General features: G+C 45.2%; 1 protein-coding gene across 1 annotated transcript in view; it reads left to right on the forward strand.

Annotated features, from left to right (window-relative positions):
• LOC109465787 overlaps nt 1-11,621 on the forward strand; it is a 17,720-nt gene extending 6,099 nt beyond the window's left edge. The window contains exons 5-9 of the mRNA XM_019763225.1: nt 2,380-2,776; nt 3,157-3,456; nt 3,675-5,320; nt 5,408-5,441; nt 10,627-11,621. Coding sequence (XP_019618784.1) covers nt 2,380-2,776; nt 3,157-3,456; nt 3,675-5,320; nt 5,408-5,441; nt 10,627-11,621 — 3,372 coding nt within the window. The remainder of the gene's footprint in view (nt 1-2,379; nt 2,777-3,156; nt 3,457-3,674; nt 5,321-5,407; nt 5,442-10,626) is intronic.
• Nucleotides 11,622-23,633: the final 12,012 nt, after the last annotated feature.

Consider the following 23,633-nt stretch of genomic DNA (forward strand, 5'->3'; position numbering starts at 1 on the left):
TCTGGGAAGAAAAGGGTTCAGATATTCACACGTCACGGCGAGTATCTCCGCTCCATCCGTACTGAGTCTTGGCCAGACGGCCTGGCTGTGGGACCGGAAGGCCAGCTGGTTGTGACCAGTTTTTGGAGCGACACCGTGACAGTATTTCCCAACTACTAATACATATGATGCCATGTAATACGCTGTAGTTGTAAGTGTTATCAATAGCTCTACACTATGTATGTATATGATTGCACGTGACGTCAATGAGGGTCTGCATGGGGGGTCACGACATATTTTATGCATCGGTGGTGATTTTGTATGTCTGTAAGTGTAACATTTTGTTCATCAGACACCAATTTTAGTTCTGCTTTCTTTGCATTAAACGGTCCTGCTTTTCCTGTGGTCTAACTTAGTACCGACTGTGGTGGCTATCTTCTATGTAACGCTCTATAAAAGTGTCTAATGGAAAATATTGAACAGACGTCAAATATGTTACAAAAACGTCTAGCGGTAACATCTAAACGTCTAGCGCATGCAGCTCAAGGATTTGGCTCAACACAAATTGCAACTCCCGCCGTACTATGAGTATTTACCCGACGTGTCCCCGACAAGCCTGCAGATAACACAGGTACAGGGTAAAGAAATAACTAAAAAGTTGTGTGAACAGTTCAAGAGAAAATGACGCAATCCTTTTTTGATAAATGATTGATAGATGTTATCATTTTTTGCAGAGTTTGATTTTTCCAACTTGTGCTACAAGCCTTGCAGATAGTAGGCCAGCCTCCATGGAAGACATATCACTGACATATCACTAGTTTTATCTTTCCTAAACCTCATCAGTATATAGTTTTTTTTGCTTGGTACAAATTTTTTATGCATTATAGTGTATATGAGGGTGTGTATATATTGTTTGCCTTGCTTATTGTAACTTTTTTTTTCTGTACGCAAAGTCTTTCAATTCTGGGATTCTCATTCCTGCTTCAAGGTTTGCTTTTGGTGTTTGAAATAATTAAAAAAAGACCCTCTCCATCACATACCGTAGCCTAGAACAAAGTTCAGCCTTGAGTCTGTTGAGAAATTGATAGAGCTAAATGAAGTCTTGAGATTGAAAGCGAAAAAGGCCACTGGGCTGTACAAGATCCCCTCAAAACTGCTGAAGGACTCTGCCCCTTTCATTTCCCAACCGCTCACACACTTAATCTATCACTTGCCACGGGAGAAGTCCTAAGTGAGTAGAAGACGACCCAAACCCATTTTACAAGTCCGGAAATCGAGCTAATCATCTGTTATGTAATATTATGTTTATCTGAAGTGTAACTGACACTGTTAACTGTTACCTGTTCCGAATTGTTTATGTTCTTGTTGTGAGGGCTATCCCTTTATAATAGCCTCCGGCTAGTTGGGCAGTCCTGGCTGCATACATATGTGTTATCAGCCTAATAAATCAAATCAAATCAACTACTAGCATCATACATGTAAAAACAGCCAGCAAGGCGGATGTGACGTCACGCGCAGACGACCCGGGGCGTTTGAAACAAGAAAAACCACTACGTCACGGCAAAGGTCAGCAAGGCGGATGTGACGTCACGCGCAGACGACCCGGGGCGTTTGAAACAGGAAAAACCACTACGTCACGGCAAAGGTCGGCAGATTACAAACTGCTGTTCTTCCAGGCGCCATATTTACAGTGTTACCTTCATTAGTCAGATCATCTACAGCTTTGAGAAGTCTTTTCTGGATCAACGAGGTGACTGTTGCTTGATTCAGCTTAATTTTGCGTCACAATCAACAGGTTGCTTCAAATAGGTAAGCCCTTAAACGGCCTTTATAAGTGCTTACCTGTAGAGGCACCGTGAAGGTAAGGTATTTTGTAAACGTGCCACCACAACAAGGCCGCCATTTTAGGTCAACAATGTCAAATTACAAATTGTAGTTTTCAACGCCCATTCTATGTCCCGAGCTTTAAAACCAAGAATTCCTCGTATGAAAGGAGGGGCGACGTTTGGAGCATTTCTTTAATTTGCTTCTTTGTAAAGGAGAGTTGAGTTACAAATTCCATATACTGTTGGCAAAAATACAACGGAATAACTGCCGATTAGCATAACTCTATGAGGCTCTTGAAGACTATCTAGGCTACTACTACTACTACTACTACAACTACTACAGTAACTACTACTACTACTACTACTATTTCTAGTACTAGTACTTCTACTACTACTACTACTATTTCTAGCACTACTACTACTACTGCGACTACAACTACTACTATAGTAACTACTACTACTACTACTACTACTACTGTGACTACTACTACTATTACAGTTACTACTACTACTACAACTACTACAACTACTACTACAGTAACTACTACTACTACTTACTATACACAATTATAAGCGATCATCACTTTGTTTCAGAATGGCAGCTCCAGTTAACGCTCAAGCAGGAGTTACGGATGATGACAGACGCCATTTTAAATTCGTAAAGACTTTACAAAAAATATCTGAGGACCTGACAGTGTATGAAACGAAACTCATGAAGTTGTATTGTCGCCATTTGATTCCGAAAGGTATTGCAGAAAGACTCAATCAGCCGTTTGAAATTTTTGAGAAGTTGATAGAACTGGGCAAAATCGATCAGGAGAACTTGGAATTTGTTAAGGAGATCTTAGAAAATATGGAGCGTGCAGACCTGGTGATCAACGTGCTGAGGCCGTTCCAACCGCCTGGCCGAGAGATTCCGGAAAATTCTGAACTAGAACCGGGAACAAACACTGATGGTGCAAACGCAGATGGTGAGCTAATGTACTTTATGGTGACATTTTTCTTCAAACGCAATATACTGCTAGGTATAATGTTCATCTTGCGCTTTAAAATTTTGCGTGAAGTTCAGAACACATTCCACTAAAATGGAATAGTGAAATAAGATGTAGATATTGTAAAATAGACAGATATAAAATCGCTTTCTTTCAGCGAAACGACGGATGGAGTTCTTCTAGGCGTAAAAAACTGACGTTTGTTTACGTACAATGGCTTTTGTAGTCATTTGAATAATGTTATTACTTAAGTAAATACTGAAGTCCTAAATTTCAAATTTTTAATCTTTAATTTTGCTCTAATCAAAACGTTATTATATATGTATTATAAACAATGTTTCTACATTACATATCCACAGGAGAAACAGCCGAAGCCTACTTGGTAGTTCAAGGCCAAAGACACATGATCCAGGAGACTGTAGATCGCCATAGATACTACCTACGATCGCTGTGTCGTATTGAGGGCTCAGATGTCATGTTCAGGGGATACAGAGCAGGAAACAGCATCCTGGTGCACTACACTATACCGCGGAAGAGCACAGCGGTGCTAAAGCTCATGGCAAATCACTCGGACCCGAGACTTGTATTCATGGGCGTCACGTCACTGCAGATCGACGCTGAACCACCGATCAAAGTCGCACAGGGGGTGCTTTTCAAAGGTATGTTAAACCGGACCTTCAATATACAATGGTTCTTACCTTTAACACAAAGTTCCTTCAGTGTCATTTTAAAAAAGGAGCAAGGCTCTGCATTCAAAGGAAAATTTAATTACATGCAATTTCTACAAACAACTATTCGGGCTTCAAGTTACAATATTTGGGTTAAGTAGCATATAAGGTAATTAGTCTGAAACCCGCAAATTCTTTTTGCTTAGCAGATACCAAGAGACAACTGCCTGTCGATGACATCGAGGTGGGCTGCAGTACCCGTAAGAAGCAGCAGAGGGCGCCCAGGAGCTGGACGCGGCTGTGGGCCCTGAACCTGTTCTCGGACGCCCTGCCGCTCCATCTGCAGGTGGCGGCGAGTCTGGAGTACCAGGGCTTCTCTTACAGCCTGGTCCGGGCTCTGGCCGAGAGGGACCGGCTCAGGGAACACCAGATGAGGCGAGCCGTCCACAACCTCAGGAAGGCTGAAGTGGACTCTAACACGCTCCGGCAGAAGGCAGAGGTGGATTCCAACACGCTTATGACCTTACGCTCCAAGCTCAACATCGCAGAGAACAGGCTCAAGGAGGCCCTGGAGACGAACGCAGTTCTTGAAGAAAAGCTGCAACAGGCTCAAGAATACGCCGAGAAAGCCGCCAGGCAGGTGGCAACCCACGTGACGGAGTACAGGGGAGAGAAGCCGCCTGGAGGCTGGTCACAGGAGTACAGGGGAGAGAAGCCGCCTGGCGGCTGGTCACAGGAGTACAGGGGAGAGAAGCCGCCTGGAGGCTGGTCACAGGAGTACAGGGAAGAGAAGCCGCCTGTCGGCTGGCCGGCACAGGTCGAGAAGGCAGATGCAGGCACACAGACACGCCTAGCGGATACTGATGGTACTACAGGTAGACCTGAAGATGGTAACAAGGTTGGAGAAGAATGGTCGGTTCTAGAAGAAAAAGAAAAAGAAGAAGACGAGGAGGAAGAAGAAGACGACAAAGAAGAAGATAAAGAAAAAGACAAAGAAGAAGAAGGCAAGAAAACTCCAGGAGCAACCGGACAAGAGCGCCCCCAAGCGGGGTTAGAGGGAGCGGTACCTCGCACTACTGGAGACGTGGAACAGGGTGAGGTCACTTTCGGCGGGGTAGGAACAGATCCTGGTAAATTTAAGTATCCACGCGGCATTGTGGTGTCGCCTAGCAACGAGATATTCGTGACTGATACAGATAACAGGCGAGTCCAAGTCCACAGCATGAAGGGGGGTTACCTCCGCCAGTTCCCAACAGTCGTACCGGGTACAGAGGATAAGGACATGAGGCCAACTGATATTACTGTGGAATCTAACGGCACACTGTGGGTAGTGGGGCGTAGAGAGGCAGCCGATTATGTTGTACAGTACAGCCCGGACGGGACCGCCATGGCGGGGTTTGGTCTTAGAAAGAACAAGTATTACCGCGGTATTGCGGTGGACATGCGCACTAACCAAATCCTGGTGACTGATGCAGAACGTGGTGAAGTTGAGGTGTTCCGTCCGGACGGCTCTCTGGTGCGGAGGTTCGGACATCCAGAGGGTGAGATGAGAGACCCGCAGTACATCACGGTGGACGGGGAAGGGAACATTCTTGTGTCAGACATGAACAATCACTATATCTATGTGTACAAGGAGGACGGACAGTTTCTGTTCCAGTTTGGAGGTGAGGGAAGTGGTAAAGGTCAGCTGAAGGATCCCTGTGGCATCTGTACAGACAGGGCAGGGAACATCATCGTGGCGGACTCTATGAACAAGAGGGTTCAGATATTCACACGTCACGGCGAGTATCTCCGCTCCATCCGTACTGAGTCTTGGCCAGGCGGCCTGGCTGTGGGACCGGAAGGGCAGCTGGTTGTTACCAGTCATGTAAACGACACCGTGACTGTATTTCCTAGCTACTAATACATGACAAATAATACGCGATAGTTGAACCTGTTACAGATCAATGACAATGACGACCACACTGTGACCATATGTCAAAAACTACCCTTAGTCACACATGATAAATGTATTTGGGAATGGTTTAATTTTGTTCCTGAATAGCAGGCCCACTAATTTTAACCACTCTGGTCTATTTTACATTATTACTGATGGCCTTAATGCAGACTTCCAGGCTCTACACTATATAGGATTGCACATTAGTTACACATATTATGTATCAGCAATGATTTTGAATATCTGTGTTACAGACTCTACACTATGTCTATAAAGGATTGCACATTAGTTACACATATTATGTACCAGCAGTGATTTTGTATATCTGTGTTACAGACTCTACACTATGTCTATATAGGATTGCACATTAGTTACACACATTATGTATCAGCAGCGATTTTTTTTTATCTGTGTCACAGAATTTACACTATGTCTATATAGGATTGCACATTAGTTATACATATTATGTATCAGTGGTGATTTTGTACATCTGTGAGATTGTTTTATAAATCTTACACCTATTCTGCTCCTTTGCATAAAATGGTCCTGGTTTTCTTGTGGTCTAACTCAGTACCGACTGTGGTGTCGATCTTCTATGTCTATGTCTAATGGAAAATATTGAACAGGCATCAAATATGTTAGTAAAACGTCTAGCGGTAACTGGTGAAACTGCAGATTTTACTGTACCCAATTCGATCCTCAATGATGTCTGTACAGGTAAACAATGCAAATTTGTCAACGCAGTCAAGACTTACATGTACACTAATGGAGCATGACAAAGTTCACGACGAAATTAGCTTTTAAATTAAGACTTTTTTGAACTAAATCTTCTTCTGCCATTCAATCTTCAAACAGATGTTGTGAGGAGAGATTGTAACACTCTACAACTCATCCCGGTTTTCTGGGGGGGGGGTGATTCCAGCCATAAACATGATCCTGCCAAATACATGACTCGACACAACTTGGGGGTATCCAATATACATGAGACAAGGGGTGGGAGGGTGCCAGACTGAACTTAACCTAACCCTACAGCCCTGAACAATGATCATAACCCTAGCCCTAAACATCTGACCTCTCACGGATGTGGCAGCTCAAGGATTTGGCTCAACACCACTCCCGCTGTACTTTGAGTATTTACTATGGGTGGGATCCTTTGTCTTCCTCTGTCTTCAAAAAAGAAGTCAAACCCAGTAGTTTTTACCAGTAGTTTCTTAGTAGTTATCAATAGTTCTATATGTACTAATTGCCTGCTTTTATACCATTACCCGTGTCCCCGACAGGCCTGCAAATAACACAGGTACAAGGTAAAGGAATAACCAGAAAGTTGTGTGAACAGTTCAAGAGAAAATGACGTTATCCTTTTGTGATAAATGATTGATAGATGTAATCATTTTTTGTGGAGTTTGATTTTTCCAACTTGTGCTACAAGCCTTGCAGATAGTATGCAGCCTCCATGGAAGACCCTCTCTGTCTCATACCAGAGTTCAGCCTTGAGCCTATTGAGGAATCGAAAGAGCCAAGGACATTATAATGTCCTTGATAGAGCTAAGTTTAACTCCTCAGATTGAAAGGGAAGAAGGCCACTGGGCTGTACAAGATCCCCTCAAAACTGCTTAAGGACTCCGCCCCTGTCATTTTCAAACCGCTGACACACTTAATCTATCACTTGCCACGGGAGAAGTCCCGAGTGATTAGAAGACGACCCAAACCCATTTTACAGGTCCGGAAATCGAGCTAATGTTGCCAACTACTAGCATCATACATGTACAAACAGCCAGCCTGGCGGATGTGACGTCACGCGCAGACGACCCGGGGCGTTTGAAACAAGAAAAAACACTACGTCACGGCAAAGGTCAGCAAGGCGGATGTGACGTCACGCGCAGACGACCCGGGGCGTTTGAAACAGGAAAAACCACTACGTCACGGCAAAGGTCGGCAAGGCGGATGTGACGTCACGCGCAGACGACCCGGGGCGTTTGAAACAAGAAAAACCACTACGTCACGGCAAAGGTCGGCAGATTACAAACTGCTGCTCTTCCAGGCGCCATATTTACAGTGTTACCTTCATTAGTCAGACCATCTACAGGTTTGAGAAATCTTTTCTGGATCAACAAGGTGATTACAATGTCCTGTCCACTTTGTTCCTAAATGTTTTAATAAAGAAAAAAAAACAAGGTGATTGTTGCTTGATACAGCTTAATTTTGCGTCACAATCAACAGGTTGCTTCAAACAGGTAAGCCCTTAAACGGCCTTTATAAGTGCTTACCTGTGGAGGCACCGTGAAGGTAAGGTATTTTGTAAACGTGCCACCACAACAAGGCCGCCATTTAAGGTCAACAATGTCAAATTACAAATTGCAGTTTTTAACGCCCATTCTATGTCCCGAGTCTTAAAACCAAGAATATCTCGTCTCGTTTTCTTCAATTTGCTTCTTTGTAAAGGAGAGGTGAGTTACAAATTCCATGTACTGTTGGTAAAAGTACCATGGCATAACTACCGATTACCATATCCATGAGGCACTTGAAGACTATCTAGGCTACTACTACTACTACTACAACAACTACTACTACTACTACTACTGCGACTACTACTACTACTTCTACTGGCTACTACTACTACTACTGCGACTACTACTACTACTACTACTGGCTACTACTACTACTACTACTACTACTACTGCGACTACTACTACTACTACTACTGGCCACTACTACTACTACTACTACTATTACTACTGCTGCTACGACTACTACTACTACTACAGTAACTACTACTACTACTACTGCTGGCTACTACTACTACTACTACTACTACAACTACTACTACTATTACTACTACTATTACTACTACTACTACTACTACTACTACTACTACTAACTATACACAATTATAAGCGATCATCACTTTGTTTCAGAATGGCAGCTCCAGTTAACGCTCAAGCAGGGGTTACGGATGCTGACAGACGCCATTTTAAATTCGTAAAGACTTTACAAAAAATATCTGAGGACCTGACAGTGTATGAAACGAAACTCATGAAGTTGTATTGTCGCCATTTGATTCCAAAAGGTATTGCAGAAAGACTCAATCAGCCGTTTGAAATTTTTGAGAAGTTGATAGAACTGGGCAAAATCGATCAGGAGAACTTGGAATTTGTTAAGGAGATCTTAGAAAATATGGAGCGTGCAGACCTGGTGATCAACGTTCTGAGGCCGTTCCAACCGCCTGGACGAGAAATTCCGGAAAATCCTGAACTAGAACCGGGAACAAGCACTGATGGTACAAGTGCAGATGGTGAGCTAATGTATTTTATGGTGACATTTTTCTTCAAACGCAATATACAGCTAGTTATAATGTTCATTTTGCGCTTTTCAATTTTGCGTGAAGTTTAGAACACATTCCACTAAAATGGAATAGTGAAATGAGATGTAGATATTGTAAAATAGACAGATATAAAATCGCTTTCTTTCAGCGAAACGACGGATGGAGTTCTTCTAGGTGTAAAAAAAACTGACGTTTGTTTACGTACAATGGTATTTGTAGTCGTTTGAATAATGTTATTACTTTAGTAAATACTGAAGTCCTAAATTTCATAATTTTTAAGCTTTAATTTTTCTCTAATTGAAACGTTATTATACATGTATTATAAAAAAAAGAAAAGAAAGAAAGTACTCTTCTCTTAACATCCGAAAACCCACAAATTATAGAAAAAGTGTGATCCTTTGTCTTCCCCTGTCTTCAAGAAAGAAGTCAAACCCAGTAGTTTTCTACTATTAGTTTCTTAATAGCTATCAGTAGTTTTATTTGTACTAATTATCTGTTTTTATACAAATGTTTCTTCTGTTCATGCAATTAGCCCTCGGACATGAATTTGCAATAAAACTTTCTATAAACAATGTTTCTACCTTACATATCTACAGGAGAAACAGCCGAAGCCTACTTGGTAGTTCAAGGCCAAAGACACATGATCCAGGAGACTGTAGATCGCCATAGATACTATCTACGATCGCTGTGTCGTATTGAGGGCTCAGATATCATGTTCAGGGGATACAGAGCAGGCAACAGCATCCTTGTGCACTACACTTTACCGCGGAAGAGCACAGCGGTGCTAAAGCTCATGGCAAATCACTCGGACCAGAGACTTGTATTCATGGGCGTCACGTCACTGCAGATCGACGCTGAACCACCAATCGTAGTCGCACAGGGGGTGCTTTTCAAAGGTATGTTAAACCGGACCTTCAATATTACCTATTTCATCTGTTGACCTGTACTTAGCCCGATAGGGCATGAATGTACAATAAAGGTTATCATTATAATATACAATGGTTCTTACCTTTAACACAAAGTTCCTTCAGTGTCATTTTAAAAAGGAGCAAGGCTCTGCATTCAAAGGAAAATTTAATTACATGCAATTTCTACAAACAACTAGTCGGGCTTCAAGTTACAATATTTGGGTTAAGTTGCATAAAGTAATTAGTCTGAAGACCCGCAAATTCTTTTTGCTTAGCAGATACCAAGAGACAACTGCCCGTCGATGACATCGAGGTGGGCTGCAGTACCCGCACCAAGCAGCAGAGGGCGCCCAGGAGCTGGACGCGGCTGTGGGCGCTGAACCTGTTCTCGGACGCCCTGCCGCTCCATCTGCAGGTGGCGGCGAGTCTGGAGTACCAGGGCTTCTCCTACAGCCTGGTCCGGGCTCTGGCCGAGAGGGACCGGCTCAGGGAACACCAGATGAGGCAAGCCGTCCACAACCTCAGGAAGGCTGAAGTGGAGTCCAACGCGCTCCGGCAGAAGGCAGAGGTGGATTCGAACACGCTCATGACCTTACGCTCCAAGCTCAACATCGCAGAGAACAGGCTCAAGGAGGCCCTGGAGACGAACGCAGTTCTTGGAGAAAAGCTGCAGCAGGCTCAAGAATACGCCGAGAAAGCCGCCAGGCAGGTGGCAACCCACGTGACGGAGTACAGGGGAGAGAAGCCACCTGGAGGCTGGTCACAGGAGTACAGGGGAGAGAAGCCGCCTGGCGGCTGGTCACAGGAGTACAGGGGAGAGAAGCCGCCTGGCGGCTGGTCACAGGAGTACAGGGGAGAGAAGCCGCCTGGAAGCTGGTCACAGGAGTACAGGGGAGAGAAGCCTCCAGGAGGCTGGCCGGCACAGGTCGAAAAGGCAGAAGCAGCTACACAGAAGCTCCTAGCGGATACTGATGGTACTACAGGGAGACCTGAAGATGCTGGTGACAAAGCTGGAAAAGAAGCGTTGGCGGCGGAAAAAGACAAGGTAACTGCAAGACAAGGCTCTGACAATGGTAACGAAGAAAAAGAGGAAGTTCCTGGTGCAGAAGCAACCGAACAAGAGCGCCCCCAAGCGGGAATAGAGAGAGCGGCAACTCGCACTACTGGAGACGTGGAACAGGGTAAGGTCACTTTTGGCGGGGGAGGATCAGAACCTGGTAAATTTTGGGACCCACGCGGCGTTGTGGTGTCGCCTAGCAACGAGATATTTGTGGCTGGTATGGACAACATGCGAGTCCAAGTCCACAGCATGAAGGGGGGTTACCTCCGCCACTTCCCAACAGTCGTACCGGGTACAGAGGATAAGGACATGGCGCCACATGATGTTAGTATGGACTCTAACGGCACACTGTGGGTAGTGGGGAATGGAGAGACAGCCGATCATGTTGTACAGTACAGCATGGACGGGACCGCCATGGCGGGGTTTCAACTTCGGAAGAACGAGTATCTCCGTGGCATTGCGGTGGACATGCGCACTAACCACGTCCTGATGACTGATGCAGGCCGTTGTGAAGTTGAGGTGTTCCGTCCGGACGGCTCTCTGGTGCGGAGGTTCCGACATCCAAAGGGTGAGATGAAAGGCCCGCGGTACATCACTGTGGACGGGGAAGGGAACATTCTTGTATCGGACTGGATCAGTCACTCTGTCTACGTGTTTGACAAGTCCGGGATGTTCCTGTTCAGGTTTGGAGGTAAGGGAAGTGGTGAAGGTCAGCTGAGGGATCCCCGTGGCATCTGTACAGACAGGGCAGGGAACATCATCGTGGCAGACCGTTGGAACGGGAGGGTTCAGATATTCACACGTCACGGCGAGTATCTCCGCTCCATCCGTACTGGGTTTGGGCCACAAGGCCTGGCTGTGGGACCGGAAGGGCAGCTGGTTGTCACTTGTTATTCGAACCACACCGTGACTGTATTTTCCAACTACTAATACATATATTCGCACGCTGCAGGCCTGTATGGGTGGTCACGACATATTTTATGTATCAGTGGTGATTTTGTATGTCTGTAAGTGTAACATTTTGTTCATCAACTTTATACCAATTTAAGTTCTGCTTTCTTTGCATCAAACGGTCTCGGTTTTACTGTGGTCTAACTTAGTACCGACTGTGGTGGCTATCTTCTATGTAACGCGCTATAAAAGCGCCTAATGGAGAGTATTGAAATGGCATCAGAGGTGTTAAAAAACGCCTAGCGGTAAATGGTGGAACTGCAGACTGTACACCATTCGTTCTCTTATGCCTTCTATAGAAATGAACGAGGCAAGTCTTGCAACGTAGACAGGACTTACACTTATTGAGTGAAGGCAAAAGATAAAAGTCAGTACGAAATAAGCTTAGGTTGCATCGTGCCTTTCCTAATTCTTCATCTATAACTGAAACCGTGATAGTGTAAGTGTCCCATTGCGTTGTACGGAATTAAAAAGGCTGATGTATTGTAGTGTATATATATATATATATATATATATATATATATATATATATATATATATATATATATATATATATATATATATATATATATATATATATAGCACTCTTGAGATAAGCTTTCTAAGTGTTTATAATTTTACAATTTCAATCCTCATAATATAGGTTTGAATCGAGTTGTTATGAAAAGGCAGATGTATTATGTACATGGGTTACAGATAAAGGCACTTTTTTCTGAACGCATCTCGTGTTCAGAGAGGCTAACCTTTCTACCTGTATATGTGTTTTTTAATTCCAATCCTAATAATATACATTTTTGAGTTGAGTTGTTATGAAAAGGCAGATGTATCATGTACACGGGGTGTACTGAATTTAAAAGGCCGATACAGTGTAGTGTATCCGCAGTAGGAAGGCTACAGATAAAGGCTCATTTTTTCTGAACGCATCTAGTGTTCAGAGAGGCTAAGCTTTCTACCTGTATATGATTTTATAATTGAGGATTAGGCAAATTGTACTTACCATGAAGGATAATCCCAATTATACCTCACACGAACTATTTGGGTATATCATTTACCTTATGCAGTATTTCCTATGCTTATCGCTAGGTGGCGCACGTGTACAAAGCTTTAATCGCAAAGCATCACGGGATATCATGACGTAATGACAATGTTCGCCGCCATTTGACGACGTGCGAGAAAGAGTCTGTGCTGTTCACCATGGGTGGGCATTTTCAGCTACTTGGAAGCTGAAGAACAGCAAGGGTGGGAAGATATACCCAAATAGTTCGTGTGAGGTATAATTGGGATTATCCTTCATGGTAAGTACAATTTGCCTAATCCTCAATTATACCTGCACACTCCCTATTTGGGTATATCATTTACCTTATGCAGACTTCAGAGCCGTGGACAGCACAGCCTGGCAAAACGTGTGTTGGTTGTTGTCCCTCCTGTAGTACTTCAGGAAGGTAGACTCTCGTGACCAGTCCGCTGCATTCATGATGCTATGTAGAGACACCCCAGCAGCTGTAGCAGCTGAAGTGGATGCTCCTCGAGTGGAATGAGCTGAGAAAGTTGCTGTGTCAACACCTGCCGTGCCTAACACTGACTTAACCCACCTGGCCAGGGTCGCAGAACCAACTGGCCTGTGTGGTCTGCTGAACGATATGAACAACTTCTGCTCCCCCCCCCTTCTTTCCGAAGGGAAGAAGTCCGCCTTAGATATTCTTTCAGGTATGTGAAGGCACACAAGCGCCTGTCCTGCGGGAAGGCCGCCCAAAAACACTTTCTGGCAGGTTTCCCTGGTCTAGAAGTTTCAGCAGGGTAGGAATTGTCCAAGAAAAACTACCGTTTCTACTATATTTTTTTTTTTTTTTCATGAATCTCAAGTCAAGAGCCGCTAAAGTCTGACCTCTGTCGGCTGACACCAATGCCGCTAGTGTTACCAACTTATGAACCAGCTGTTTCAAACCAAGACTATTAGCTTGGCAACAATGCAGAAGGTACTCTAGGACCCGACTGACGTCCCATGTTGAAACATATCTTGGACAAGGAGGACGTTTGTGAAACAGACCTCTCATCAGTTTGGACACTAGAGGGTGACTACCCACATTACCATGGTCTACTGGTAAGTGTACAGACGAGATCGCAGAACGAGCCACCCCAATTGACATACAATGTATAGCAGTAGTTCTGTCGGAACATCCATTCAAGATATTCTACTACGCTCTCTATAGAGCCGCAAACTGGATCAATCTTCCTTCTATCACACCAGCTGGCCCACTGAGCCCATGCTGACTGATACTGTCTAGAAGTGCTTTCTCTCCAAGCCGAGAGGATGAGGTCTGAAGCCCCTGCCGAAAGGCCCCGACCCTGCAACTGTCGCCTGATCTTGGCCACGCGGCAAGCATCAGATCTGGCAACAGCGGATGGGGTCTCCTGTTGTGCGGCAGGAACAGCAGATCCCAGCTCTGTGGCAGGAGAACCGGACTCTCGAACAACATGTTCAACACCTTGGGGTACCAAGCCTGAGACTCCCAAACTGGAGGTATCAAAATCACTATTGCTACGTCTGACTGGACTTTCCTCAGTACCTTGAACACTAGGCTGAAGCGGGGAAAGGCATGCGCTAGCCCCAGGTTGCCTCAGTGAATGTTTAGGCCATCCACCGACATGGCCTCTGGTTCTGGGCGCCAAGAGACATACTCCTTCAGCTGAGCGTTCATACGAGAAGCAAACAGATCTACTGTCAATGCATTGCCTGTCCAATTGTTCAATGACAGGAAAAACTGAGCGGTTCAGTTGCCACTCTACCTTGTCCAGAAAAAAACCGCGAACACTTGTCCGCTAGGGTGTTTGTCAATCCGGGAACGTGAGTTGCAGACAACGTCAGGCCTCTTTCCAGGGCCCACGACCACATCTCCAGGGCCAAGGCTGCCAAATCTGGCGACCTTGTTCCCCCCACGTGATTCACATATGCAACGGCTGTTGCGTTGTCCAGCCTTAGCAGATCATGCTGAGTATCTGCGCTCACAAAGCTTCTTAGCGCCAGGGAGGCCGCTTTCAATTCTAGTCAGTTGGTCACAGTGCATGCGCGCTTCTGTTTGCGACCAGCGCCCGCCTGTCTCCTGACCATAACAATGCGCGCCCCATCCTTCCAGTGAGGTATCCGTGCAAATTGTCAGGTTTGACGGAACAAAGACTTTACTTCGCGCACATGACCGATCCACCACTGTAGATCTTTTGCTGCATCTGGGGTTAGACTGACTAAAGAGTCAAAATTCTCTCGGCTTCTTTATGCCGAAAATTGAGAAGCTGTTGCAGAGCCCGGAAAAGTAAGGGCCTGGGAAGAATGGCTTGCTTGGTGGACTCTAACAGCCCCACCACGCTGGCTAGCTGTCTGATTCCTATCACCTCCTGTTCTAGAAGTGATAGGCAAGAACTCACTACCTTGTCTAACTTGTCTTCGGTTAGGTAAATTGTCAAAGTACGAGAATCGAGGACAAGGCCTAGGAAAGTCGCTACCTGAGACGGTACCAACTGCGACTTCTCCAGGTTGAGAACAAACCGAGTTGCTCTAGAAGCTCTCTGCCTATAGCAATGTGCTCTAAGCATTGTTCCCTCGACCTTGCAATGATCGGTAAGTCGTCTAGGAAAACTACTACTAGTAATCCAGGGGTCTCCCCAAGCAATGAAACAAGGGCGCTGCGCCTCTCATAAAATTTTCAGCGCCTCTCATAAAGTTTTCAAATGTAGGGTCTTCTCTTCGTACTTTTGCTTGTGTTAGCTTGGCTAATTCGTGAAATTTTGCTGATTTGGGGGCCAAGCGGCGTCACTATGCCCATCGGTATTGTCTGACAAAAGTTGTAAAAAGGCGCTATTTGAATAATAATAGTCCACTTTGCTACACAAATTCAATGTGTTTGGTAAAATGTTGACACCCTGCTGGCATTTGAAAATCCTATTTTCATGTAAACAACGCTAATTTCTCCATGAAATACAGCCCAAACAGTCAGAGAATAGATTTTTAGGGGCTAGTATATGGCGATCGTAACGTGGAAAATCCCCTTTCAAAATTCGGCAACATGGAAGAAAAATAACTCACGAAAATCTTCCCTTCAATGAGGAATCAGTGCTCCAACAAATTAAACATAGAGAGAAGAACATTTCTTCTTTGTTGTGACCTTGTATTCAATCCATTTTTACGAGTTTTGGACACGTTTTCGTGGCCTTGAACATAGAAATGTGTAGCGCTCGGCACGAGGTCGGCCATCTTGTTTTCTTCAAATCTCCCGATATCTCGCGAGATTCAGTGAGACTTGGGCAAAAACACTGCAGTTTTGACCAAAACCGCTAGATGGCTAGGGTAGAATTACAGGTTTGTTGTTGTAGGGACGAAAAATGTAACCCTTTTAGTTTGAGGAGTACTTGTTGTAGCTATAGTTAAACTTTGAACGGTTGGACTTAGAAGTGCTCGAAGGGGCTGACTTATAAGCCTTACTCAAAGTGCGTCTAGCCTAATCGGCTGAATTAACCTTCTCCAAAAAGGTGTCTCCAAATTAAGAAGGGAAAGAATCTGAAGTTCCCGAGCAGGTCGCTACATTTTTGAGCGAGGACTTACTCACAAATTCGGAGTTTAACTGCTGCCAACAACTCTACTAAAAGGTTAGCAGCCATGAGCATCTTATCCTGGCAAACACTATTATCAGTGTTTACGGTATCACGCTTGATCATATTAGCCACTACTGGGTCTAGAATCGGCGCCCGAAGTGCTAATTCAACATTAGGTGGAGTGGGAAAAGTTTTCCTTCCTCTCTTCACTAAGGGTTCGGACCATCCTCTAAACCCGATGCTGTTTGCAAAGCGATAGAATCGTCTTTGGTGTTTTTTGGGATCAGCTTCCTCTACTATGACTCAGTATAGACGTGAAATGTGTGGCAAGGACATGAAACAAGATATGAAACATGTCTTCAAGACCGATTTGCCCACCGGTTCCTCCAAATACTTATTTTTGAAGTTATTATCGTAGGGGATTATCAAACGACAAGGAGTTACCTTCGTCAGAGTCAGAAAAGGTGATTTTTTCCTTCCTCCGAACACTCTTCCACTTCAGAACCTGGATGCTCTCGCCGGAACCGACTACACCGGCTCGGCTGGTCGACGCTACCGCCCCGTCAACGTCCCGAGGTTGACGGGATGAACTGGACGCCTGAGGAAGTCCCAAGCTGGAACTGATCCACTGAAGAAAAGAGGCAGCGTCGTATCCAGGCGGGAAGGGTGTTTCTGATGGAGGTGGGGGTGGAGGAGACTTTTCCCCACCAAGCTTCGGCATGGTCGGGGAGCCCAACTCCTCCGAGTCCGGAGGAAATTTAGGCCGGGGCGGCGGCAGCTCCGCGCCGTCTCCTTCCTTGACCGATGTTCCCGGTGCCAACGCCAAAGGGGCATTTCGCTCCCAAGCGGCGGATGTTCCCGGTGCCAACGCCGAAGGGGCATTTCGCTCCCAAACGGCGGAATGAGGTTGGAGTTCTTCTCTTTTTCCTCCGAACCTCCAGCTGTAGGAGCGGGGACTTTTCGTTCACCCGACTCCTCTTCCTCCTGTCCGGAGGCTTGTGCAGACACGCCTGTCTTTTCCACGGCCAGGAATTTTTCCTGACTAGCGTTGGGAAACAGGCCGCTTCTCTTGCCGTTACGACCCGTCTGGTCCTCCGAAAGGCTACCTGAATCGCCCTCGTGGGCAGAAGACTTCGTTTTATCCTTCTTTTTGGGCCTAACGCCGAAAGAAAATCCGAAAACATAAGGAGTAGGGATATGATATCCCGTGATGCTTTGCGATTAAAGCTTTGTACACGTGCGCCACCTAGCGATAAGCATAGGAAATACTGCATAAGGTAAATGATATACCCAAATAGGGAGTGTGCAGGTATAACTTTAATCCTAATAACATAGGTTTTTGAGTCGAGTTGTTATGAAAAGGCAGATGTATCGTGTACATAGAATTAAATTACTGAATTACAAAAGCCAAAAGGCTGATGCATTGTAGTATAGTATGCATGTAGTACGAAGGCTACAGGTTTAATATATGACAAGCAGTGCTCCAAGAAACTTAAAGTTTCTAACTATGTATGACTTTAAAACGTCAATCGTACTAATGTAAATGTTTGAGTTGAATAGTCATGAAAAGGCGGATGTATCCTGTATCAGCAGCCTGCAGTACAAGTGTGACCAGGTGAGATCTCAGGTGTAGTGTTACCAGTGGGCCGGCAGGTGAGACGCCAGGTGTTGAGTTACCTGTGCTACCTGTACGTGCGGCAGGTGAGGATGCCTTCACGCCAGACCCACGGTACGGAACACGGACTCCGTAACACGAGTGAACCAAGACGGCCGGGGGGAAGGCAAGCATTGCGGAAAGACTTTTTAGTGGAAAGGTCGCGGGCAGAGACTCTGATACAACAGTACTACACAAAGCGGTGGAAACACTAGTTTAACTCACGCTACCTCGGCGTTCAGCAAGCTATAAATGCTATAGGTGGGTGTGACCGCTGGACCTGACGACTTACTTAAGAAGTGGAAAGAAGATTTTAGTAACTTGGCGTGTCTTGGAGACGACTGGAGGTCAGTTGGATACAACCGGAGTCTTGGGAAGTTCAGTAAGAAGAGGTTGTGAAGAAGACGCTTCTGTTGCTACAGATGAGTGAGTCCCACTTGCTGACTTAAGAATAAGTAGGCCAAGGAACTTTTAGTAACTTGAAGACGCTGACAGGAAGGAGGTCATCTTGACATCATCTCTTACCGCCCGGGTTGTTACTTAAGGTTTGCGGTCGGCAGAAGTGTGAGAGAAGGTTGTCATCACTCATTAACACTCGGGCACTGGAGATAGAAGGACGCGAGGAAGAAGAAAGCAAAGACAGGACTTGTGGATTTCGTAAAATCTTGAGATTTTTTGGTGATTTGGTTGGGATTTCAACCCCAAAAAACGCTCAGGGTTCTGACGACAACAGGACACACTTAAGGAACCGCGAAGAAGAAAGCAAAGAAGGTGGATTTCTTAAAATCTTGAGCTATCCTTGGTGATCTGGTGACTGGGATTTCATCACTCAGCAACACTCGCGGTTCTGAATACAGAAGGACACAAGGAAGACTGTGAAGAAGTAAGAAGACTAGGAAAAGAATTCCTTGCGAACTTCTAAGAATCTTTCGTTGGTGATCTTTTGTATCTGGCTGGGACATTTTTCACGTTTCTGGTACGGAAGAACGGTGAAAAGACGTCTGTAGCTGTACGGACATGTGGGAATCCCGGACAACGTCATGGGCGTAGCTACCGGCTGGGGCACGTCGGACAGGTGACAGGGACTCTCACAGGTAAGCTGAACAGGTGTGTGTGTGTGTGTGTGAGTTTTTCGGTATGTGTTGTCGTATGTAGAATCGTGTCTGTATGAATGGGTTAGGGCTAGGATCAGGCACATTTCTGGATAGTCTATGCGTATCCAAGAATGTAGATTTGGTCCAGGCACGGTTCTGTACAGGTGTGTTTATGTCAGTGTTCTGACAGGTGTTGTCATATCCAGAACCGTGTCTATCTAGTTCTATATGCATGAATATGGGTTATGGTTAGGATCAGGCACAGTTCTGGATAGTCTATGCGTACCCAAGAACGTAGATTTGTCCCAGGTACCGTTCTGGATACGCTACGCGTGGACTATCCAGAACCGTGCCTGAGAATGATTCTGGACAAAGCACGGTTCTGGATACAACAGGTGTGATAAGAACAGGTGTCATTTTGTACAGGTGTTTTCTTGAACAGCAGGTGTTATAGGACAGGTATGTTTGTGGGGCTGCCAAATGCTAGAATTTGACAGTCTGTACTTAAAATGGCACTCACTGCGGCCCAGTTGTCCGTATGTTCCCACTTTAGTGTCGTATTGAAGCGACTGCGTTTTTCGGCCAGAAACATTCCCGAAGATGCACATGAAAGTTGTTCGCAGCTGACCGTGCCATACCGACAGCCCCTCCCTAAATATTGTGCCAGCTCACATCAACACACCTGTCATTGTGGGCGTAACGGTCGAGTGCTCGACTCGGAACCAAGAGGTCCCGGGTTCGAACCCTGACATGCCACCGATCTTGTGCCCTTGGCACTTAACTGTTAACACGAACTTCCTCACTTCCGACTCAGGTGTAAATGAGTATTATGTTGTCCTGCGGCATTCATATAAGTTGAAAAAAACAGCTCACATCAACACACCTATCACTGTGGGCGTAACGGTTGAGTGTTCGTCTCGGAACCAAGAGGTCCCGGGTTCGAGTCCTGACATGCCTTCGATCTTGTGCCCTTGGCAAAGGCACTTTACACGAACTTCCTCACTTCACTCAGGTGGAAGTGAGTATTAATATTTTGCCTTGACTTTATTGGGCTCCACAATTTAATAGCGTACAAACTGTAGCTATTCTTCCTGTGGTCCATTCTGACATGTACACATATACGACACACAGGGCATAAATTAACAGTAGCAAAAATACTAACACACAGCGTCTATATACATCATTACAAGGATTCTATACATCAACAAATCATTACAACTTTATCGTGTTGTCCTCTATGTTGGTGGCGTATTAGTTGAAAAAACCTGAGTGTGCCGTCTTTTGATTAAAAACATACCTGCCGGGCAAACTAACACACCAGGCTTCGTACGTCAACAGATCGGACCGGCGCCGCTAAACGGACCAAACGGGCCGTGGCGCCCGGTCAAGGATTTCGCTAGATTGGGTTTCAGACTAGTAAAATGGTGAAGGTAGTCCCAGGTAGGCTTTTTCAGGCAGTTTGGTACTCTCCAAGCAGAGGTTGATGGGGAAAGATCGTTAGCTTTTTAGATATGGCCCATTTTTGCCCCCCCCCCATAAAACAAGCCGTGTATAAAAAGGCAAAGATCTTCAGACTAGCAAAACGGTAAAGGTAGTCCCATAGCCATTGAGGCTGTAGGGGAAGTGGGTTGTTGATCCACTGTGTCTAGGGCATGGTATTGGTGGAGCCCGTCCCTCTCCGATCCTTCCACCGCCTTTTACTTCCCCAACCAAAGTTAGGTAAACGCGTGTGGCCCGGTCAAGGATTTCGCTAGATTGGGTTTCAGACTAGTAAAATGGCAAAGGTAGTCCCATACATGTAGCCTTTGAGGTCGTAGGGGCAGTGGGCTGTTCATATACTACTGTGTTTAGAGCATGACATCCCTTTCCTTTAACTGCCTTATACCTCACTAACTGAAGTTAGGTACCCATTTTACACCTGAGTGGAGTGCGGAAAGCTGTGTAAAGTTTAAGTGCCTTTCCCAAGGGCACAATGTCTGGTCACGAATCGCGTAGGAATGAAACCAGTTCTCAGACAGACAGCATCATACCATTATGTATGCAATGGGAGCTACATGTATGTTTCAGAGTGTATTACTGGGAATTTTTGTATAGTTTTTTCGCTTGCCGATCCGCAACGCATAGTCAGCGTGCTAAACGGGCCATGCTTCTACCCAGGCAAGTATGTCCCACGGTCAGGCGACTGCGGGGGTGGTTACGTTTCTGCTAGGCTGAGCTTTGGTCTGTCCCTTGTTTTGAAAAAGCCACAGTAAGTAGATTTATTTTGGTTGGCGACTAGCGCTCAGATCAAGAAATTCATCGTTAAAACAAGTTTTGTGCAGTCATAGGTTCGAACTGTAAGGTTGAAACTACTCACACTATCAAGGCCCCCTACTCTTTTCGATAGTGTGGTGGGTTCTTTAATGTGCTCGAGGTGTGGCTCTTATTTGACGTCCTATCGGATTGACGTCCCCAACCGAAGCTGTGTACACATCAGGCACATCCCAGTGCCACATTATCCCCACCCCGCACATCTAAGCCCAGTTATTACTGACTGACGCTGAACACCATTATCCATTAATTGCTGTAAACGGTATGAGTATCTTGTGCACGCGCAACATTGGACCTCCATTTTGACGCCCTATCCGAAGGACGTCCCTAACCAAAGCTGTGTACCCATTTCCGCGCGAGTGAAGTGGGGGCACAAGATTGGTGAAATAATGGTAGGAGTCGAACCCGGTACCTCTTGGTACGCTACCGGGTACCGTTACGCTACCCCAAGCGTTCTTAATTGAACATGGGACCAGCATTTGACGTCTTATCGGATTGACGTCCCCAACCGAAGCTGCGTACTCATGACGCACACCATGATGTCATATTATCCCCATCCCGCACATCTCAGCCCAGTTATTACTGACTAACGGTGGACACCGTTATCCACTTATTACTGTAAACACGCGCCATATTGGACGTCCCTAACCGAAGCTGTGTACTCACCAGGCACACCAAGATGTCACATTATCCCCATCCCGCACCGGTTCCCAAACCCCGTACTGTTTACATTTCCAGACACCGTGAGGCTGTGTTAGTCTACACCAGACTCCTCTGCAGGCTAAATAAATAATAAGAATCGGCCTATAATGGAATGTAGGTGGGCAAGGGACGTTAGGCGGCCATAAAGGCTTACTACTACTACTACTACTACTACTACTACAACTACTACATGCAGCTTTCTCTACTACTACTACTACTACTACTACTACTGTTTCTACTACATGTATGACTACTATTACTACCACTAGTCTACTACTATTATAGAGGGTACAGTCTGCCGGCCAATTTACTAGTAACTCAATTTGGGCAGATACATTCTTTTCAAGTTAGGCAGATTTCTATTATTAACCTTTTTTTGTATTCGGCTTGCAAAGGAGTGTGATGGAGACTACTGTCGGACAGACCGATTTTAACCCCCCTCATATATCCTTAGCTGTACTGGTGGTACAGATGCAAAATTTTCTGAAGCTAAGAAACTTGAGCAAAACCGAATCTCAGTCATTCAGAAGTTGTTTAGAGAATCGCGTGTTGAATAAAGCGTCGCACAAAAACCGTACAAACATGCACTTTTTTCTACTGCTCATGCGTGACTATCAGGCAGCAGGTAGAGCCAGATTTATAAGATGTAAACAAAGACAAGACGTTTGGAGAAGCCCTTAAAGAGGTCAATCTTTAAGACGTAAATAAACAAAGGGATGTTGTACAACAAGGCAATTTAAGACATAAACAATGGATAACCATGTTTGTTGTTAAACCGTTTTCAGAATCTTTAACAAAGACACGTTAAGAAAACTGACAAGATTTTTGTGGTGCCCCAATGGTCAAATAACCAGAAAAGGAGACACAGTCACTGACGTAAAGTATTGAATGCTACCTGAAACGTCTGACCGTCTCCAAAACCTTTCCAGTTGCTTGAGTAACTGCTTTCTTGTGTATCTCATTACCCGGATGTCTAACCTTCATCGACGCACAAGGGATAGATTATACAAGACCAAAAAATGCCATAAATCCTGAATCCCATTATTTGTAAAAGACCTAAATTAATAAAGAATGTCTAGGAGAAACAAATCCGCCTTTTACGTCATTATACCAACAGCTTGCTCGGGTCTGTGGGATTCGAACCCGCAACCCTTTAATCCTTATTGACCCAAACAAAGCTCATTATGTCACACATACACTACCCAGTAGTCCCGCCCAGATCTGACGCAAGTGTATGTAAAGGTCTGCCCTGTCAGCGTTCTGAGTTTAAACACGTTGTAGCTGTAGATATAGTGTGGATCTATTGAAAGTCAGTCTGTATCAAAACATCCCGTTTGAAGTTAGAATCCCGTGCTGTAAGTTAAATAAACCGTAAAAAGGGTGGGACAGTGTGTACTATACAACACAGACTGCCATACAGAGCCAAAAAAGGCTGCTATAGGCTATTCAAACATTGAAGGGACCTTACTCTCCAAGCAGAGGTTGACTGGGGAAGATCGTTACTTATATTTTTTGTGTCTACCCTCTCTGACCAATGGATACTGCCTGGCCAATTTGATACTGTCTTTTTGCCGCCCTAGGATCTGCTTGGAAATTAAAGGGACCTCACAATAAGACACCACAGAAGACTGTTATAGACACCAGAGA

This window comes from Branchiostoma belcheri, unplaced genomic scaffold, assembly GCF_001625305.1.
Source record: "Branchiostoma belcheri isolate BF01 breed outbred unplaced genomic scaffold, Haploidv18h27 scaffold158, whole genome shotgun sequence".
Taxonomy (NCBI): domain Eukaryota; kingdom Metazoa; phylum Chordata; class Leptocardii; order Amphioxiformes; family Branchiostomatidae; genus Branchiostoma; species Branchiostoma belcheri.